Here is a 21,380-nt window from a genome sequence, read left to right as displayed (position 1 = left end):
CTTTCAATAATCCATCAGGTTTATCCAGTGAGTAGCTGGATCAGTTAGCCAAGGAAAGTTTCATGTTTTATGTGTTTTTAGCTGATCTCTGATTTATCAATGGTAAGGGCATTAGAATTGATTTATAATAGTCAGGAGAAAATTGGATAGGGTCCTTACTTTTCATCAATATCTGAGACCCCCTGCTGGAGCTCTACATATGTGGGCATCTGGTGGAGACAGGATTTGTCTCAAATGTGGTGAAACAGCTGTTGTAGAGACCTGTATGTGAATCATGATTTTTTGGTTGAGGTCCCAGAGTAACTAGCATTTGTGTAACCATAACCCAACAAGCCATTTATATCTTTGGGAAGAGTAGGGTGCAAATTATTGATCACTGTCTGCACCTGAAAAACACCTGTTCTCTGGTAGAGAACAGTTCTGATATCACTTTTTCTTTGCTTTCAGATAAGATTTGCTACCAAATGAATTTATGTACTTTCTACAACTGTTCAGCCTGTTAAAGTCAATAGATTCTCGCTTCAGGTACCATGCCCTAAGATGGCATTGGTAACCATGCACCTCCGTGTAAATCTTGCTGTAGAGGCGTGGATCTTCTTCCTCAGTGGAACATTCATCCAGTATGTGAGCCTCTTTTTTTTTTTTAAAGAGTTCACAGAATCCCTATAGTGAGCAAGGAGGCCATCTGGCCCATCGAGTCTGCACCGACCACAATCCCACCCAGGCCAAACTCCTGTAACCCCAAACACTTACTCTGCTAAATCCCCTGATACTAAGGGGCAATTTAGGATGGCCATCCAACCTAACCCACACATTGTGGGAGGAAGCCAGACAACTGAGGAAACCCACGCAGACATGGGCTCACTATCCACCTCAATCTCTTTTACCAACAATATTTCCCATCAGCATCAGACTTTCTAAATCATAATTTCTTACTATGTGCCTAAGAAATTCTACCTGTCTCTGTCTGATCTTGGTCACCAGAGTTCTTTTGGTCTCAGATTTTATTTGCACCTCTTCACTGGTAGTGTGACTTGTCCATGATTTTGTCACTATGTTTTTGCCTCAAAAAACACAACTTTACATCTTCAATTCTTCTCTGTATTCAGTAGGTTAAACATCGATAAAAATGTTTTCATTGTATTGATCTGCAAATGTAAACCCCTTCAATCCAAGAGATGACTGCTCCACCTAAGACTGAGTGAAACCTATATGATTGAGATTTTATATATCTTGAATTATCAGCACTGTAATGGAGTATTGGAAAAACGTTTGTTATATTGATCTTTTAAGTCTGATTCTGAGAACCCAATATATTTGTGATGTTAAATCTGGTTTCTGTCAATTAAAAACAGCCTTGTAGGCCCAACCAGCAGGTCAAGAGAAACTATGTGCAATGTCAGTTGAGATTGCACATTTGATAAGAAACATCAAAAACATTTAATTTTTCACATTTCAATATCCTGATATACAAGTTTCTTTTCATAAAGATGGGAGATTGGCAGACAGCAAATGTTAAAGTAAATCTACCTGAAGGAGAATTTTTAAAAACCATATAACACACTTGATAGGTCATGCATAAGTCAGATCAATTGCCCTCTTTTTTTCCTCTTACCAGTGCCAAGATTAATTTGTTAGTTGTTCAATCAAATGGTTCAATTTAACAACTCATTACCAGAAACTGTACCCAACTAAAGTTAATGCACACACCATTTATGCTACTCCAACTGGCTTTAATGTCAAATTGGAAATTTTTTTTAACTGGAGCTTTGTACAATAGTTCTCTTAACCTTAATTAAAAATATTGAGAAAAACCCCTTTTAATAGCTGAGGAGGTAGCTGCATATCGTGGATCTGATGATGAGCAGAAAGATGTATGTATTTTTGTACGAGCAGAGGAAGGGGATATTGCACCTCGCTTTTGTGTGCCTGAGTTTGGGAGGAAACCCATCCTATAAAGTTCTTGCACTTAACTGCTATCCAGTCATGCTTACTATGAAGTGCATGTTGGTTGAGGATAGAATCGCACTCAGCTGTAATGCACTACCTCAGGAGTGTTCAAACTTCACTTTGTAACCCATGGAACAGTTTCCATTTGAATTTGAACCAGATGGCTAGGAATGTCTATTCTAATTGCTTTTTGTTAATTGCACGCTGAATTAGAGTGCGGTTACAATCCTAACTGTTAATACTGGACAAGTCTGATCCCAGCATGAAACCATGCTTGATAGACCCTAAGGTTTTTTTTAGAAACTGTGGAAGTCAATTAGTGATCACATTCACAAGAGTCTGCTAGTGTTCTCTTAACACAGAATAAAATATTTATTAAGCAGGAAAATTGAACTATATTACACTAGACAAAAAAGTGAGAAAGATTTTGATACAAATACCAGAAAGTGACTCAAACTCGCACTGTTCCTTTTATAAAAACATAAGAAATAGGAGCAGGAGTAGGCCATCTAGCCCTTCGAGCCTGCCCCGCCACTCAATAAGATCATGGCTGATCTGAATGGATCAGTTCCACTTTCCCGCTTTCTCCCCATAACCCTTAATCCCCTTGCCTACCAAAAACCTATCTACCAGCGTCTTAAATATATTTAGCAAGGTTGCCTCCACCACTTCAACGGGCAGAGAATTCCAGAGATTCACCACCCTTTGAGTGAAGAAGTTCCTCCTCAACTCCGTTCTAAACTGCACCCCCCTTATCTTGAGGCTGTGCCCTCTAGTCCTACTGTCTTTTTTGAGCGGGAAGAGCCTCTCCACCTCTATCCTGTCCATCCCTTTCATCATCTTATACGTCTCAATAAGATCCCCCCTCATCCTTCTAAACTCTAATGAGTACAAGCCCAGTCTATTCAGCCTCTCCTCATAGCTCAACCCCCTCAACTCCGGTATCAGCCTAGTGAACCTCCCCTGCACTCCCTCCAAGGCCAAAATATCCTTGCGTAAGTGCAGTGACCAAAACTGCACACAGTACTCCAGCTGCGGCCTCACCAGTGCCCTGTACAGTTGCAGCAAGACCTCCCTACTTTTATATTCAATCCCCCTCGCTATGAAGGCCAGCATCCCACTTGCCTTCCTGACCACCTGCTGCACCTGCAGGCTGGGTTTTTGTGACTCATGCACAAGGACCCCCAGGTCCCTCTGCACCGTAGCATGCTGCAGCTTTTCGCCCTTTAAGTAGTAGTCCTTCCTACTATTATTCCTACCAAAGTGGATAACCTCACACTTGCCAACATTGTATTCCATCTGCCAGGTCTTCGCCCACTCACTCAGCCTATCTAGCTTATCCCAGCATACCCTCATCCCGGCATACCCTCATCCCGGCATACCCTCATCCCGGCATACCCTTATAGATACAACCCCAGTGTAGATTTACCACTACCTAATTGCCCAGGTTTCTTGCTTGGACTGGCTCAGTGGCAAACAATATTTCTTCTAGTGGATTTATGAGCATTCACTAATGTGTTTCCCCTAGTTGGTACCTCCCCCCGAGACACCCCAAATCCATGATCTGAAGTCTCTATTGATTCAACTTCAGGACAAACACGAGCTCCCTAAACTCATTTCTCCAGCAGTCTTGCAAGATTTCTTCCCAGAGTTTCAAACTCCTGCCATCACTCTCTCAGGCATACACACACACAGACTTCTATCTTCCCCTGTATGTTGTTGGACTGCTGTTATCAGGCAGCAAACCAATATTTTTCCTTTGTGCTTTTTTTCACCCTAGATTCATTAAACTGTTAACCTCTTTATAAATCATATCCTCATTTTAAGGGTTGAAAAAACCTCCTTAAAAATAGGTGCATGCAAATGAGGCCTCCAGACTTCCAAGCAGCAAGCTCACAAACTAAATGGAACTAGAGCCATGTCTCCCCTTTCTTAATACACAAATACAAATTGTACATTGCTGCTGACAGTGTTAGAAGTGTGCTTCAAAACTTGGGAAGGATTGATTTCAAAGCATACCTTGAATTTGGAAGTGTAACTCCAGAACTTCATCTTGTAGCATCATAAATTTAGTTACACTTTTTTTAAAAAAAAAAGTTTTGAAATATCATTAAACTTAATCCCTGTGATTAACAATTTTGGGGGGGGGTGCCTTTTTTTCATTTTGGCCCTCATTTTTGAGACCTAAACAACTGAAAAAACACTCACATTGCACATTATAATCTTCAGGTGGGATTTAGATAGTTGATTCTACAGATCCATTCAACCTGATCAGACAAGGTGGGATGAGGACTGCAGAAAAATATGGATGAACTAGCAGAGAATTGAAGGATTCTGCACGGTTCGGAAAAATGTGAAATAATTAGAATAATTGGTCCAGAATTAAGAATAATGGAAGAAAATAATTCTGAAATTCTAAGAATTAATTGGAATGCTGGAGTAGGAGAGCCTTCATAAATAGGCATGCCAGTCATTCAAATGGATAAGGCTATAAGGAATATAAATTGAATCCATAGCTTTGTACCTAGAGGCATGATTTACAAAAACCAGAACAACATGTTTCTGAGCTTAGCAACAAATCCTTATTAGACTGCCATTGGGTTGTTGTGTATAATTTAGGTATCTTTTTTAACTGGAAGGGTTGAAGAGCAATGAGGAAGGTACACCATATACTCACTAGGCTGTCAATATCACTGGACTCGGGGTAATGCTGTACAGACCTGGGTTTGAATTTGAATTTGATAAATTTATTAAAATAAAATGACGACCATGAAACCATATAAAGAGGGTGGTAGAGATGGGTTTACTTGCCTCCTTTAAAAAAAAGTACCTGGATAAGCACTTGGTACATAACATTCAGGGCTATGGGTCAAATTCTGGCAGATGGAATTAGATGGGAGCTCAGGTGTTTCTAATGTGTCAGTGCAGACTCGATAGGCCAAAGGGCCTCTTCTGCACTGTACGATTCTATGATTTAAAACCCATCTGGTTCACTAATGTCCTTTAGGGAAGGAAATCAGCCATCCTTACTTGGTCTGGCCTACATGTGATTCCAGACTCATTAGTGCCCTCTGAACGAGAGTAATTAGAGATGGACACTAAATGCAGGCCTATCATTCCATTAATTAATCTTTTAAAAAGATTACAATTATCAAAGAACTGTAAAAAGTCATTATGGTGAGCAGTAAACAAGTGATATATTGTTTCCACTAGCTATGAAACAATAATGCAGGAACACAAATTCATAATAATTATCAAAAGCAGAAGGTATGAAAAAGTGTATTTGCACACAGAATTTACAAATGAAACTCTCTGTCACCAAACATTTAAAAGATATTAACAGGCTTCAAATAAACCAATGAATGCTCAGAAAAGAGAGACATTAAAGCAAGGTAGCATAGTGGTTAGCACTGCTGCCTCACAGCACCAGAGATATGGGTTTAATTCTGGCCTCGGGTCACAGCCTGTGTGGAGTTTGCACATTCTCCCCATGTCTGCATGGGCTTCCTCCAAGTGCTCTGGCTTCCCCCCAAGTCCAAAGGTGTGTGGATTAGGTTAAATGGCTATGGTAAATTGACCCTTAGTGTCAGGGGATTAGCAAGGTAAATACATGGGGTTATGGGGATAGGACCTAGGTGGGATTGTTGTTGGTGCAGACTCGATGGGCTGAATGGTCTCCTTCTGCACTGTAGGGATTTTATGATGTTGCAAGCGACTAGGTGGGTGGGACTTGAATAGATGGGGAGAAGTACTAAACCTGAGTTGAATGGCCAGATTTACACTGGTATTTATAATCTATGATTTGCCCTGTGAAAATAAGAATTGTAAATTACAATAATCAGAGCAACTCGAGTTACCTTTCGTACGATCCCTGATTTAATAGTTAGATCACTACAATATTTCATCTGGAAACAGCAGCATATTTTAAAAATGGAAAACGTGGAAAGATTGTGAATGTCTGAAGATCAGAATTTATGCTGGATGATTGATTGGACTTCTACAGATTTATGAAGTGAACATTTTTTTGCACCAACTTTCTGTTACCTTTTCTTATAAAGATAGTCATTCTTGCTGCGTTTCTATTCCACTGATGTTACCTCATCCAAGTAGCTATTCTGTGCATTGGTGTGTCAACAGTGATTGTAGCTGTTAATTCAACTTCGGTATCACAGCCAAACCTGATCATATCCTCACTTTGTGCCCACGCTGTATAGCACTGGGGTTGGAAACCCCGGGCTGACTGTTTAGTGTCTGTAATAGTGCTTCACTGCTAACCTAAAACACTGGAAATCCAACTTGGCAAACTAGACGTTTTTTTAAAATCTGGAGCTTGTACCAACTGCTGTTCCAGACCTGTCATGCATTGGCAGATTTAGCGATGCATTAATCACAATTCTGTGCTCTGATCATTCATCTGTAAATCTGCAATTATCAGGCCTGTTGAGGGTCAGGCCTCTCCAACATTAATGACACTGTAACCTCTTGTCTAACAGCTGAATATGTTTGTTTCTTTTGAGAGGCAGGATTCTGCACTTCCTTGTTTTCAGATGTTCCTCAATCGAAATATAGATTTATATCATTGAATGGAATAATTTAGCCCATCATATGCCAGCTGGAAAAGATGAATCCAGCCTAATCTATTCCTCCAATAGAGTTGGCAATGTCTGTATCATTGCTTTACTCACTCCGCACGATACTAAGACTGCTCAACAGACTCCAGGCTCTTGAGTAATTTAAAAATCAACTCCAAGGCCGTATTGCTATGCAAACTGTTACGCAGTGAATTCCACTGGTTCAAAATCACAGAAATAACACGTGTGTTTGCGGAATCATCAATCTGAGAGATTTTGTATTTGTGATGCACACTTTCCAGCTACTGTATCTTCACTGCTAAGAAAGGTACAGTGTGTATGATAAGCAAACATGGCACTTCCCATAGGCAGTGTTTACATTTCTTTCGGGATTGGGGCTGCCCTTGCTGATTAAATGGGGTGCACAGTCTTGAGTACTGCTGATGAAAGCATGACAAAATAAATGTACGAAACACAAAGACTAATGTATGGCAGTCCAGTGAATCAAGAAGGTGTGGTCCAGGCATTTCGTGAGAGAGCATGGAAGAAGATAGCTTTGGAAGCATGAAGCAGATGGAGTTTTTCTTGAAGTTTCCAAAATACCTAAAGAAATGGAATTTATATTTTTTTGCCTGTGTTTTGAGTATAAAATTGGCAGGTAGCAACATCCCTCATTTTTTTCCATTACTTCAGATTGTTGTGCTCAGATTTGCTCTAACACAGTATTGTCCAGTATGCTTGTCATTTATCACAAATGATGAATCAGCCACAGACATAGGAATTGATGCTGTTCACATCAGCCACACAATACCGAGTTGTGTTGGAGACATGAGTTTGGTTGTCACTTGCTGGACTGCTTTTCAGTCTCTAATTAAGCAAGAAACAATCAACCACTTTGCTCTTTGACAGGAGTCACATGTTTGTCTGAGTGTAATTGTGTTTATCTAAACATAGTTCAGTAGTTGGGTTCCTTGCTCATTGAAACAAATGAAATGGTCCCCCTTTTTTTTTACCTCCTCTGTTCCTGTTCTCTTTGGATGCCTCTAAATGATACATTTAGATTGGAGGCCTGCTCTCTGAAGAAATTTTTGAGAGCAGGGCTGGCTTACAGAAGGACAGTGGTCCAATTACTCTGGGAATTTCCCTGAGGAATTTGAGTGTCACAGGAGTTGCTAACTTAAGAACCTGGATTTGATTAGCTGGTAGATGGTAGTTGTTTTTTGCCAAACTGTTGAGGTGCATGAGTGACGGACAATGCTGTATGGCTGCCAGCTAGGGTTGAAATGTGCAATTTTGGCAAGCTCAGGAAGTGCAGCAACATCTAAATGTTCAGCTTTCATTTTAATAGACCTGTTGAAATGAATGATTGAAAGGAATAGTGTGCCGTTGGTGTAAAATGAGAAATTACAAGATGTTGGCCATGGTCTAAAGGTCTATTAAATGGCCTGATACCGTGTATAGAAATGACAGAGGACAAAGAGCATAAACAAGATGTGACTCAGAAGCCAATACATTGGGATTTGTGGATTTTTTTTCACTTTAAATCTCCTAATGTATTAAGATTGTCTTGAAATGTGCTTTATTAAAATATAAATAGAAACACAGTCAAAGTCAAACACTTCAGTTCACTCTGAGTGCATGTAGCATTTCCATTTGACCCCAGCTGCAATATTTCTAAGCTGCATGCGTGCAAGGTCTTATGGCCACCTAAAAAGATCTCACAAAGGCTTTGTTCCATAAGAATATGTATGTGGTCCCATTAAAAAAAATCAAGGGGCAGTATCCTGGAAAAAAGAACAGGCTGCACAGAAAACTAGATTTTAAAGGGATTGTTGCCCGTTGTATTTAGTGTTTCCAAATCCTTGATCGAGATATGAATCTAAAGGAGAAGCTATTTAAAAAGGCAAAATGAACTTTGTTGAGAAATTACACCATGGCAATTCAAATGTCTCTTATCCGCACCTGGAGTCCCCAAAAATTTGCGTGAATGATCAGAGTAACAAGCCTGGAACGTTGTAGATTGCGGCCAGATTTATAACCAAGTGAATAAAATGTGTTACTCAACTTCAGAAAATGAATGGTATATTGGCACTAAGGAATTTTTTTCAACTTCCTATCAAGGGTGTTAATTATGTAAGTTAGTCTTGGCCTGGTGTTCAATGGATGCATGTCTGCAGCAAAAGAGTCTACAGAAAATTCTGGGCTTATGATAATATTGTGCCCTCTCAGAGGGGAAAACAGTAAATCTTAAGCCACACCATTCTAAGGGCCATGTATCTTGTCTGAGAGGTGGTGCCAAAAACTAACTGTACCACTCCAGGTGGAATCGAATAGAGGCTCTACACAACTGAAATATTACTGCTCACTTTTTTTGGTTTTCCAATCTTCTTGAGATAATTAGTCTGATTATATGTTATGCCTTAATAGCTTTTAGTGATGTGTATAAGAAAGCTATATTTGCCTTGGCATTGAGAGTGGTGGCTGAGAACTACAGCTCCTCCTGAAGGACCTCCTGAACTTGTACATTCTATTCCCCTTGCAATAAATGCCAACATTCCATTTGCTGTTCTAATCACTTGCTGTACCAGCATTTTTTTTGAGATATCTACCAGTGCACCCAAATTCGTTGGTACCTCAGAGCTCTGCAATGTCTTACCATTAACATAATGTGCTGCTTTTCTATTCTTCTTGCCAAAGTGGACATATTGTACTCCAACAGTCAATTTTTTGCCCACTGACTTAACCTGTCTATATCCCTTTGCAGACTCTCTGCCTTGTCTTGATAGCTTACTTTCCTACCTCTCTTGATGTCGTCAGCAAATTTAGTTACCATACATTGAGCTCTTCATCCAAATAATTGATGTAGATTGTAAATAGAGGCTCCAACTCTGATCTCTGTGACACACACTTGTGACAGCTTGCCAACCTAAAAAGATCTATTTATCCCTACTTCCTGCTCCCTGTTAGCTAACCAATCCTTTATCCATGCCAATATGTTACCCTGACACCATATAATCTTAACTTTGTGTAGTAACTTGCTACAGAAGGGAGTGCAGCAATTCCAGGCTGATTCCTGGGATGGTGGGTCTATTACATGAGAGTCTAAGTGGGTTAGGATTGTATTCATTGGAGTCTAGAAGATTGAAAGGGCATCTCTTAGAAACTTATAAAATTCTAACAAGGGTAGATAGGGTAGATTCATAAAGAATGTTCCTGATGGTAGGTGTGTCCAGGACTAAGGGTCATGGTTTGAGGATAAGGGATAAACCTTTTTAGGATTGAGGTGAGGAGAAAATTCTTCATCCAGAGAGTGGTGAGGCCAAAACATTGTGATTTCAAGAATAAATCAGATACAGTTCTTGGGGCCAAAAGGATCAAGGAATATGGGGGAAGGCGGGATCAAGGTATTGAATTTGATGATCAGCCGTGATCAAAATGAATGGCAGAACAGGTTTGAAGGGCCATATGACCTACTCCTGCTTCTATTTTCTATATTTCTATCTGATATCCTGTGTGATCCCCTGGCTACCTTTCTGACGTCCTAACTCTGTTATAATCCATACCCCACTTATCTCACACATTTACCTTCTCCCTGGCTTCTCAAAGTGGCTGGGAACCCCCCACCCCCACCCCCACCCCCGCTACTGCTGCCACACTGGAAGGACTTAACAAGAACCAGGTGTGCAGCACATTCCTCACCAAGTCCAGCTCAGTTCTTGGTTAAAACAAACACAAAAGAGCAGAGTGGCAATCTGTTTACTATCCCATGGAAGCTGTGGCCTCGTTACTTCAATAATCCTATAATTTGGGTAGCCAGTCCCTCCTTCATTCAACAGGGCAACATACTGTATATGGAAAAATTGGAGACCTAGATTTCCAAATATTATAGAAGCATTTTTTAGTTTTTTTTGCATTGCTCTCCCAACTATAAGATCCCCTGTTTCACTTCATGCAAGTGAGCCCACACAATGTACAACACTGAATGTATCATTCTTCAGATGAGTATGGTGAGCCCAGGGTTGAACAATGTACCCTCTTCTCTGTACCCTGGTTTACTGGATACACCAAATTGTACCATATAATTTATTCAACATCACAAATGCAGAAGAATGAACGCTTTGTCACTTAGCAACTATAGATTGAGAGCTTGCACAATAGGCAGTTGAATAAGCAGTATACCAGACCATAATATGTATTCTCTGCAGCTTTAGAAAACAGCTGGCAGCATTTAACACTTGCAGTGACTATCAAATTCTGTTCAAAGATGTGAACATGTGTAACCTGAAATGTGACTGAATCTCCCTGTGTGTCACACCCTTCCGTGCCATGCAAAGATTGCATCCATACTAGGTCTCATCACATCTCTCAGTAAGTGTCAGAGCATCTCACATTGAATTAATTTATTTTATGTATGCTTACAGTTTTGTGGGCAAATTAAGTGTTTTGCACACAAGCTCCCATCAGCAACACAGGATAAATGATTACCAAACTATTCTTGATTATTCATTGGAACAAGCGTTTGCCAGGATAGCAAAATTTCCTGCTGCTCTCCAAGTGTTACTGTGGGATCTTAAACATCTACTTCAATCGTCCAAGATAAGTTTTTTTTTTAAATTGGCACTTTCAGCAAAGCAGCATGCTGTTACTATTGTGCCACAGTGTCAGCAAGATTATGAGCTTAAACTCCTGAAGCTCTCAAAAAGAAGTTTCTGATTCTGAGACAAAGGTGCAGTGAACTAAGCCAAGGTGACACCTTGGCACTTTTCAGTGATTGGAAATGCTAACTAGAAACCCATCCTCTTTGCTGTTTTATACTCAACTGCTTGGCACCGCCCTACAGCAGCCTAACTAAGATTTCTCATCATGTGGCAGTTTGCAGAGCATTGTTGATTTTTTTGACCATCTCTGGTGTGGCTTTTGGAACTTTCACCTTTCCAAAACTTCTAAGCTCATCTCTATATATTAAGGTGGAACTGGAGAATAGTACCACCCACAGCATGACAGTAAACTGCAGTGAGCAACTGATCGGAGTCAGCATGATGGTATCTATATAGGGCTACACCTTGGACATGTGTAGATTAAGAATGAACTGTTTATGTTCAACCAAAGAAGCCTCCAAACCTCTTCATTGAGCCATCAACAGCCTTATAAAATGGTGATGTGGAGATGCCGGCATTGGACTGGGGTAGGCCAAGTTGGAAAGAAATCTCTCAACACCAGGTTGAAGTCCAACATGTTTATTTGGTAGCATGAGCTTTCAGGTGACTCACCTGATGAAGGAGTGGCACTCCGAAAGCTTGTGCTACCAAATAAACCTGTTGGACTTTAACCTTGTGTTTTGAGACTTCTTACTTATAAAATGGTAGAAGTCGGGAACCCATGAAATCCCAAATAATCGGGAGAAGGAAATTAGAATCTCAGGGCCTGAAAGAAACAAGCCTGACCTGAGCAAAGAGATTGCTTAAAAAGAAGTTTCATCGCAGACAAGGCGGACCATTGTCAGACCTGATTGAACACGGAGATCACATGACAAGTGAGCAAAATTCAGAAAAGGGATGAAGTTGACATTTAAAAATATAATGCGGGCACTGACCTGGCAGTTCCTGAGGGGTCTTGGCAGAGTGGGTGTGAATCTAGAACTAGGGGTCACTGTTTAAAAAGTGAAATGTCATCCGTTTAAGTTTAGATGAGGCAAAGCATTTTCACTCGAGGATCATGAGTCTTTGGAATTCCTTTGAAAAAGTGTTAAAAAACAGACTCTGAATATTTTTAAGGCAAAGGTAAATATATGATTGCCAAGGAAGGCATGATACTTTATTGGGAGTAGCTGGGATGCAGATTTGAGGTTACTGTTGGATCAGCCATGATTGTATTAAATGGCAGAGCAGGTTGGAGGGTGGAATGATCTACTCCTGCTCTTTCTTCAAATGTTTAATAAGTGCAGCTGAAAGAACACTACTGAGTCCGAACCAAAGTCAATGCTATGCCATGTGGATTCCAAGCTCATGAGTGGGGGAAAAAATTTCTTTTAAAATTGCATTCAGAACCAAATTAATTGAGTTTTTAAGCTTTGAAAAAAACCAAATACCTGGCCCAAATCTCATGTTTGAAGATTTCCTGCTGAATTGATTACTTAAACTATTGGGCCCATGATTGCAGTGGGAGCCTCACAAAACCTGATATGTGTAGAAAGAAGAGAGGAGAATGGTTGCCAAAGCACTGCTTTGGAAGAAAAACAAAATTAAAGCTGTACTCCCCTGTTATTAAAAACAGACATGGAGAGTAAATCAAAACTGCCAGACTCTCTCGAGGTCATGCAAGGACCAAATCAGGCACACACTTAATTGCCGTGGAGGAGAATGTTTTTAGATTACCGGAGCATAGCATTTCGAAAGGTCAACCTCCAGGAAGAACATGGTGGACCCCATGGAAAGAGAAAGCCTGAGTCCGCACTTAATAAACAGAGCAAACATTCCCTTCAGAAGGAACTGGATAAGCAAATGGCATCCAACCACAAAACGGATGGCTAATAAAGATAAATTAAACACGAAAGGAGTGCAGAAAGTGAATTGGTTGGAGACAGCCAAGTACCAGAAACATAGAGAATCATAGAAGCATCATTGAATCCCTCCATTGCAGAAGGAGACCATTCGAGCCTGCACTGACAACCCCACGCAAGCCCTATCCCTGTAACCCCACGTATTTACCCTGCTAATCCCCCTGACGCTAAGTGGCAAATTAGCATGGCCAATCAACCTAACCCACACATCTTTGCAATATGGGATGAAACTGGAGCACTTGGAGGAAACCCACAGACAATCACCTGAGGCCAGAATTGAACCCAGGACCCTGGTGCTGTGCAACAGCATGCTAACCACTGTGCCATCCTAAATGCAATGCTGTAATTTCAAACTAAAGCCAATAAATGTTTGCCCAGAGCAACTCAAGACTTCATCTGTACCGGAATGTGGGGCTGAGGTTACAGTCTAATCAGCCATGATCTCATTGTATGATGGAGCAGAATAAAAGGGCCAAGTGGCCTACTCCTGCTCCTAATTTGGATATTTGTATTTCATCCAAATGTGACAAGAACAAGATCTGGACAAGCCAGCAAACCATCTGAATTTGATTACACCTAAAGAAAGGTTATGTACTATTACACGTGGGTAGAAACTCACGGGGTTGGGTGGGGGAAGAGGCTGGTTAATAGTACTGCCCACAGTATAATGTAGCGAGACGCATGCCAAGAATGGTGTACGAGAGTCTGAGAGGGGTTGGCGTGATAGATATAGTTATGAGTTAACAATAAATGGTTTACATTCGATCACACAGGCCTCCAGATTGCTTAGTGAGACTCCAAACAACCTTTCAACAATCTCCACCGCTTCATTAAAATGCATGTGCTTTTATAGAGCTGAGAAGCTTAACTAATGGGATAACCCTGAAATAGATACAAAAATATTGCTCCTAGCTACAAAAAATGTGCTAAAGCCCTTTCACATTTCAAATTGGAGAACTCTCTTTTAAGTTGGCTCTTTTTCTCCCTTTGGAAAAAAGCTGTTTGTTTGCAACAGTTGCTTTGCTCAGAGTTTCTATTAATTAAGCAGATAGTTTCCACAGCACACAGGGTGGCCATGTTATTTCATTTTGATCTTTCATTTTACAATTATTTCTAATTCTCCCAGTTTCAGCAGCAGGGTGGTGAACTGGAGTGGGTTTCGCTCATCTTCAAATACAATGGACTTGATGAATTGCATCTGAAAAATACAAGGGCAGGGATTCTTTGGTCTTTTACGCGGTGCCAGAGAAAACGGAAAATTTGGCACTTAACCAAAACGCAGTTCACTGCAGTGGGACCAGAGAATCCCAACTATGGTGAGGTCAGAGAATTCCAGCACAAAGTCAAATTAGAATATTTTCTTTATAGGGAAGGATTACATAAGAACATAAGAAATAGGAGCAGGAGTAGGCCATCTAGCCCTTCGAGCCTGCCCCGCCATTCAGTAAGATCATGGCTGATCTGTCGTGGCTCAGTTCCACATTCCCGCCCTCTCCCCATAACCCTTAATCCCCTCACTTATCAAAAACCCATCAACCCGCGTCTTAAAAATATTTAGCGAGGCAGCCTCCACCACTTCAACGGGCAGAGAATTCCAGAGATTCACCACCCTTTGAGTGAAGAAGTTCCTCCTCAACTCCGTTCTAAACCGCCCCCCCCCCCTTTATCTTGAGGCTGTGCCCCCTAGTCCTACTGTCCTTTCTGAGTGGGAAGAGTCTCTCCACCTCTATCCTATCCATCCCATTCATCATCTTGTATGTCTCAATGAGATCTCCCCTCATTCTTCTAAACTCTAACGAGTACAAGCCTAGTTTATTCAGCCTCTCCTCATAGCTCAACCCCCTCAACTCCGGTATCAGCCTAGTAAACCTCCTCTGCACTCCCTCCAAGGCCAAAATATCCTTGCGTAAGTGCGGCGACCAAAACTGCACACAGTACTCCAGCTGCGGCCTCACCAATGCCCTATACAGCCGCAGCAAGACCTCCCTACTTTTATATTCAATCCCCCTCGCTATGAAGGCCAGCATCCCATTCGCCTTCCTGACCACCTGCTGCACCTGCAAGCTGGGTTTTTGCGACTCATGCACAAGGACCCCGAGGTCCCTCTGCACCGTCGCCTGCTGCAGTTTTTCGCCACGTAAGTAATTAGGCTACGAAGGGGTGATGAGATTCAGATGTGGACATGCGTAGGCTACTGAAAGTAATCAAAGTGACCCACCGAACATTGGCTATTATCTCAGGGCGGCATGGTGGCAGTATTTAGCACCACTGCCTCATAGTGCCAGGGACCCAGGTTCGATTTTTGGCTTGAGTCACTGTGTGGAGTTTGCACGTTTCCTCCATGTCTGTGTGGGTTTCCTCCGGGTGCTCCAGTTCCCTCCCACAATCCAAAGATGCGCAGGCTAGGTGCGTTGGCCATGCTAAATTTTCCCTCGGTGTAACCGAACAGGCGCCAAAGTGTGGCAACTAGGGGATTTTCACAGTAACTTCATTGCAGTGTGACTGTAAGCCTATTTGTGACTGAATGCCTTTTTTTTCCAAGAGAGTTGGGAAACAAAAGTGAGCAAATGGTATTTAAGTTATGTGAATTTTTGGTCTGATCCCCTCCGAAGTAGTTTTGCTTTTGGCACTAAACTTCAAAGATCAGTCCAGTCAGGTTTACAACATGATTTCACCTGAATGATAACAGAGTTTAAAGTGTTAAATTATAAAAGTTGATTTAGTTCAGTAGTGATGTAATTGAGGTCTTGAAAATCACAATAGGTAGCTACAGAGCAAATATGACCAGGATTAATTTATAGTGAACATTGGAATAAGGAATCAGTTTTGTCAAAAGATTGACTTCTGAGGAGGGTCAAACAACACATTGCTCCAGAGTGCTGAACCACAGAGTGTTGGGTCACACCTTAGCACCTGTGATTCAATTCCAGTCACATCGGACACAAAGAGCCCCTCCCAGAACCAGGAGAATTTGAGGCAGGTCGAGTATTATACAGTACTGAAATTCATTCTGATTCTACCCATTTCACTTCGCTGTTAGAATGTGCATTTTATTGTCTTCTCTTGTTGATACATTGTGTAATGCAAATTTTTAAATTTTAATTTTAAAAAAGCCTGGCATTCCCAGGCCAGTGCTGTCCAATTTGGAGGTAAATGTTATGACTTCCGTGATAAAACAATATGTTGACAAGTCTTAATATTTTCACAATAGTAGTAACTGATTATTAAACATGTTGATTAATTGTTAATGGTTATAAGAATGTTGGTTGCGGTAACAAGCAGTGGAAAAATTTACAGAACTCTCTAATTATTATAGCCTGAGGCTGTGCGACCTGGTGTATTGAACAGCTTTCTGAAGTGTTCTTTGGGATTAAAAGCTCATTATAGCCTGCAGCCACATTTCACAAAGCTAATGCACAGAGCTATGTGTAATATAGTACATGTTAGAAGGGTTTGACAGATTTCTAAAAGTTTTCCCTGCAGTAAATGCAGATGATTGCTAATAATGCCTTTATATATTACAGTCGCACTTCAAATAGAAGCTGTTGTACAGTACAATATTTGATGGCATGAACCTAACCTTCACATACCACAGCATTCCTAGTGCTGACACTGGCTCATACTGCTATGAGTTGGTGAGTTTGGCCATGCTATTTTGGAGAAGGGGCCAGAGAGAGGGGCCAGTTGCTTCCCTGGAGGTGAAGAGAGAAAGATCAATGATTTTAAAAATGCTTCCATTCCTCAGGTTCTGATAGACAACCACACACAAGATAAATCACTGCTATTTTGTTAAATTATTTATAGTTAATCATAAAATAGTTTTTAAGACCTGACAGTAATAATCATCTGAGACATTTAAATTCCTTGGAGTACTTTACAGTAACAGACTGGTACAAGTTTCTATGACATGCAATTGTTTTAAGTTGCTTTTCATAGGTTATTGTAAAGAAGATATAATAGTTTAATGTGGGCATCTTTGATCATAATTACATACACATGCTGTATCACACACAGAGGTAAAGAGAGATGGGGAACTATAGGCCAGTGAGCCTAATGTCAGTACTAGGGAAGCTGTTGGAGCCCATTACCAAGGGCTTCATAACTCAACATTTGGATACCAGTGGTATAATCGGACATGGATTTACAAAAGGGATATCATGCTTGACAAATGTACTGGCATTCTTTGAGGATGTAGCTAGTAGAGTTGGCCAGGGAGAACTGGTGTATGTGGTTCATTTAGACTTTCAGAAAACTTTTGACAAGATCTCACATAGCAGATTACTATGTAAAGTTAAAGCACATGGGATTGCAGATAATGTCTTAAGATGGATAGAAAGCTGGTTAGCAGACAAGAAGCAAAGAGTTGGAATAAATGGCTGTTTTTCTGATTGCCAGGCAGTGACTAATGAATTACAGCAGGGATCTAGGACCTCAACTGTTCACATATATTAGTGATTTGGACAAGGGAACAAAATGTATTATCTCTCAATTTGCAGATGATACAAAATTGGGTGAGAGGGTGAGCTGTGAGGAGGATGCAGAGATGCTTCAGCGTGATTTGGACAGGTTGAGTGAGTGGCATATGTGTGGCAGATGCAGTATAATGTGGGTAAATGTGAGGTTATCTGCTTCGGTGACAAAAATAGGAAGGCAGGTTATTATTTGAATGGGTGTAAATTGAAAAGGTGGATACTCAGCAAGACCTTGGTGTCCTCGTGCATTGCTGAAATTAAAAGTACAGCAGTCAGTAAAGAAAGCAAGTATATGCTGGCCTTCATAGTGAGAGGATTTGAGTATTCAGATAGGGATGTTTTACTGCAGTTGTAGAGGGCGTTGGTGATGCTACACCTAGAATATTGCATGTAGTATTGGAGTCCTCATCAGAGGAAGGATGTCCTTGCTGTAGTAGGAGTTCAGCAAAGATTGACCTTTTGATTCCTGGGATGGCAGGGTTGTCATAGGAGGAGAGACTAAGTCAATTAGGATTATATTCATTGGAGTTTAGAAGAGGGAGAGGGGATATCATAGAAACTTATAAAATTCCAATAAGATTAGACAGGGTAGATTCAGAAAGAATGTTCCTGATAGTGATGGAGTCTAGAACTAGAGCTCATAGTTTGAGGGTAAGGATTAACCTCTTAGGACTAAGGTGAGGAGAAATTTCTTCACCCAGAGTGTGGTGAATGTATGGAATTCATTGCTGCAGAAAGTAGTTGAGGCCAAATTATTGCGCGATTTCAAGAAGTTAGATATAGCTCTTGGGGCTAAAGGGATCAAGGGATATGGGGGGGGGGAGGCAGGCATTGAATTTGATGATCAGCCATGATCATAGTGAATGTCAGAGCACGTTCAAAGGGTCAAATGGCCTACTTTTGCTTCTATTTTCTATGTATATTTCTATGTAAACACTCTACTTTTTTCCCAAGATAGTGGTCACTACCTTTAAATATATCCACCTGGCAATTTCACATGTCTCTAATAATCTGTTCTGCTTCCTAATTTTTTGTTATAGGTCACACTTGGAAAGGTATTGAAGGCAATAGTTGTGATGAGGAGTTTATTTATTGATCGGACAATCGTTAAGGCATATAATGAAAATGTCTACACAGAAGATGGGAAGGTAGGGATATTTGAGACATTAACTTGATTGGTAAAAAATTATTTTCTATATCTGAGTCACTTATCACAAACCTGGACATGTCTACTGCTGATCATTCTAAAATAGCGTTGGAGAAATGTACATAATCCAAGTTGCTAAATTCTTAGTATTCCTGTTATTAGTGTGCTTAAGGAAAAAATATTTTTAAAAGTGTATAGTGTTTACCATAGTGGATAATAATTATCAAATACCCAAAAGAATTTTGAAATCTGAAGACGTGTGGTTTAGGTGAATTGGCCATGCTAAATTACCCCTTAGTATCAGGGAACTAGCTAGGGTAAGTACAAGGGGTTATGGAGATAGGGTCTGGATGGGATTGTGGTCGGTGCAGACTCAATGGGCCAAATGGCTTCCTTCTGCACTGTAGGGATCAATGATCTAAGTTGAATTTAAAGACTTAAAGACTAATCAGTCACCTCAGCCAGGTGACATCAGGCTATTAAGCAGGAGGTTGGAGAGAAGTCTTGGTTATCATAATGAAGGAATCCGTAAGCACTGAACATTTGCAGGATTGAAAACAATTAAGTCTTTTATTTAAAAGGGTGACCAATCTGACCCTTGCTAATTGGCCTGTACGGGATTAAATCCAACAACAGGTAAAATAATGGAAACCATTTCAAGGAATAGATTGGGCGTTGAGTATCTGTAATACGATAGCTTGAAATAAAACCAATATTTTCAGTTTATTCTTCTAAATTTGAAGTTGCTTAATTTGTCTGCTTTTATAATTCTCAGTTTGCTGTGTTATTTTCACTGCTTCAATTAAACTAATTCAATTTTTAGCAGAGTTGAACAAACTGTAGAAGTGAAAGATCTTGCTCAACAAAACGCCTTGACTTTGAGGATGGAATAAGACTTCTGTATAGAATTACATTCTATTTCTCATTATCGCTTGTGATACTGAGCCCTCCAATCCCTCTGCTCTTCCAAGTTACCAGATCTTTCTGCATTACTCTTCTGATCCCTGTCTAGTGGCATACGCACAATCTATTTCTTTTTTATTTCCAGCAGGGTTATAAGAAGACCCACTTTTTCAATATTGTTAGGTCATTAGTCTGGTTGAGAGGTCTGGCTAAATGTGAGAGGATTTTGTCACTCCAGTCCCATCAGGTACAAACACCTTCTGGATGCTGAGAGTCTGGATCATTGATCTTTTCCTCACAAGAGCCTTCCTCTAATTGGAAGTACAGTTATTCTTTCTTATTTTTGCTCAATCACTCACACTAATATTGAATTCCATCTGACACTTTTTTGACCGTTTTGTCAATATCCCCTTAAAGGTTCTTTTTTCTGTTTAGAGTGAAAAACCTTCCCTGCTCTTTTAGTATCATCTAAAATTTGGACACCATTCCTTTTTAGCTCTGTTTCCAAATCATTGGTTTACAGGAGGCAGAAACAATCCCAGAACAAAACTGTGATATTGCTATCCATTTCCAATCATTGAGTAATCACCTTTAACTCCAACTTAGTTTCCACTCTGTTTTTTGACTCACCTGATGAAGGAGCAATGCTCTGAAAGCTCGAGCTACCAAATAATAAACCTGTTGGACTTTAATCTGGTGTTGTGAGACTTCTTACTGTGCCCACTGCAGCCCAATGCCGGCAACTCCACGTCATGGTTTTTTCATCCAATTTGCTTTTTTCACCAAATTAGATACCTCTTAATATTCTCTAGTAGTCACCTGTATGGCACCTTGCCAAACATTATTTGAAAGTCCACGTACTTTGCACTTAATATATTTCTTCCTTACAACATGTCACCTTCGCAAAGGTGTAAACCCCTATTATGGATTGCTTATTTTAATTTTCAGACTTCATGTGAAAGATTTCTTATTAAGCTAAAAGTCTTCAGAATCTATTACATAACATGGTTCAGTTTTTTTCCCAGAAGGGAAAAGTGCAGTTATGAAAGGACTCCCAGTGTAGGGGAGATGGTGCTGACTGAAATCTCATGGGAATTGGTGTTTAGACCTCTTTTAAGAGTACATAAATTACCAAGATGCTGAAACCAAGTAAAAGTTGGTTAAATTGCAAAAGACATTAAAATAGTGTAGCAACAGAGAGAGGATGCCATTAAAGACTTGTAGAAGAACTTGGTTCAATTATGCAATTTCATAAACAATTTCATATTGATGTGAAGCATTGCAAATTGGGAGAAAAATAATGCAAGATGAGTGCATGTTGATTAAATAAACAAGAATATGGAGATCTTGAAAGTAATGAACCATATTTCCATTCTATACAGGGTAAACAATTATATTTTGTCTTTGATTAACTGAGTGTCAGAAACTCATTACCAAGAATCTCCCAACCAAGCTACTGAAAAAATCCTCACAATTAGAGTTTCCATTTGTGTGTACCCAAACCCAAAGAATTTGGCCACTGGTTGACAAGAAGTAAGATTTAGAAAGTCAAATAAACACTTAAGACCCCTGCTGAAATTTAGCCGTCTTGAGCCATGAAGGAATACGCTAGAAAACTTTCTGCTGCTCAGTCAGCTTGGGAGACCATAACCCCCATTAGAACGTTTATTCACTGGATGGTCTGGAACTGTGTGGAGCAGGCTGTGTGCTAGTACTCGCAACCATCCTTTTGGTTAAAATCCAACAGGTTTATAAGGAAGCTTTCAGAGCGCTCCTCC

At 40.3% G+C, this 21,380-nt stretch overlaps 1 protein-coding gene across 1 annotated transcript in view; it reads left to right on the top strand.

Annotated features, from left to right (window-relative positions):
- Positions 1 to 21,380, top strand: part of med27 (mediator complex subunit 27) — a 273,176-nt gene that overhangs the window by 215,287 nt on the left and 36,509 nt on the right. The window contains exon 5 of the mRNA XM_080212045.1: positions 18,593 to 18,700. Within this exon, the coding sequence (XP_080068171.1) occupies positions 18,593 to 18,700 (108 nt within the window). The remainder of the gene's footprint in view (positions 1 to 18,592; positions 18,701 to 21,380) is intronic.

This window comes from Carcharhinus amblyrhynchos, chromosome 25 (genome assembly GCF_965287045.1).
Source record: "Carcharhinus amblyrhynchos chromosome 25, sCarAmb.v2.hapA, whole genome shotgun sequence".
Lineage (NCBI taxonomy): Eukaryota > Metazoa > Chordata > Chondrichthyes > Carcharhiniformes > Carcharhinidae > Carcharhinus > Carcharhinus amblyrhynchos.
The sequence above is the reverse complement of the archived record's forward strand: the minus strand, read 5'-3'. Positions and strand labels throughout refer to the sequence as shown.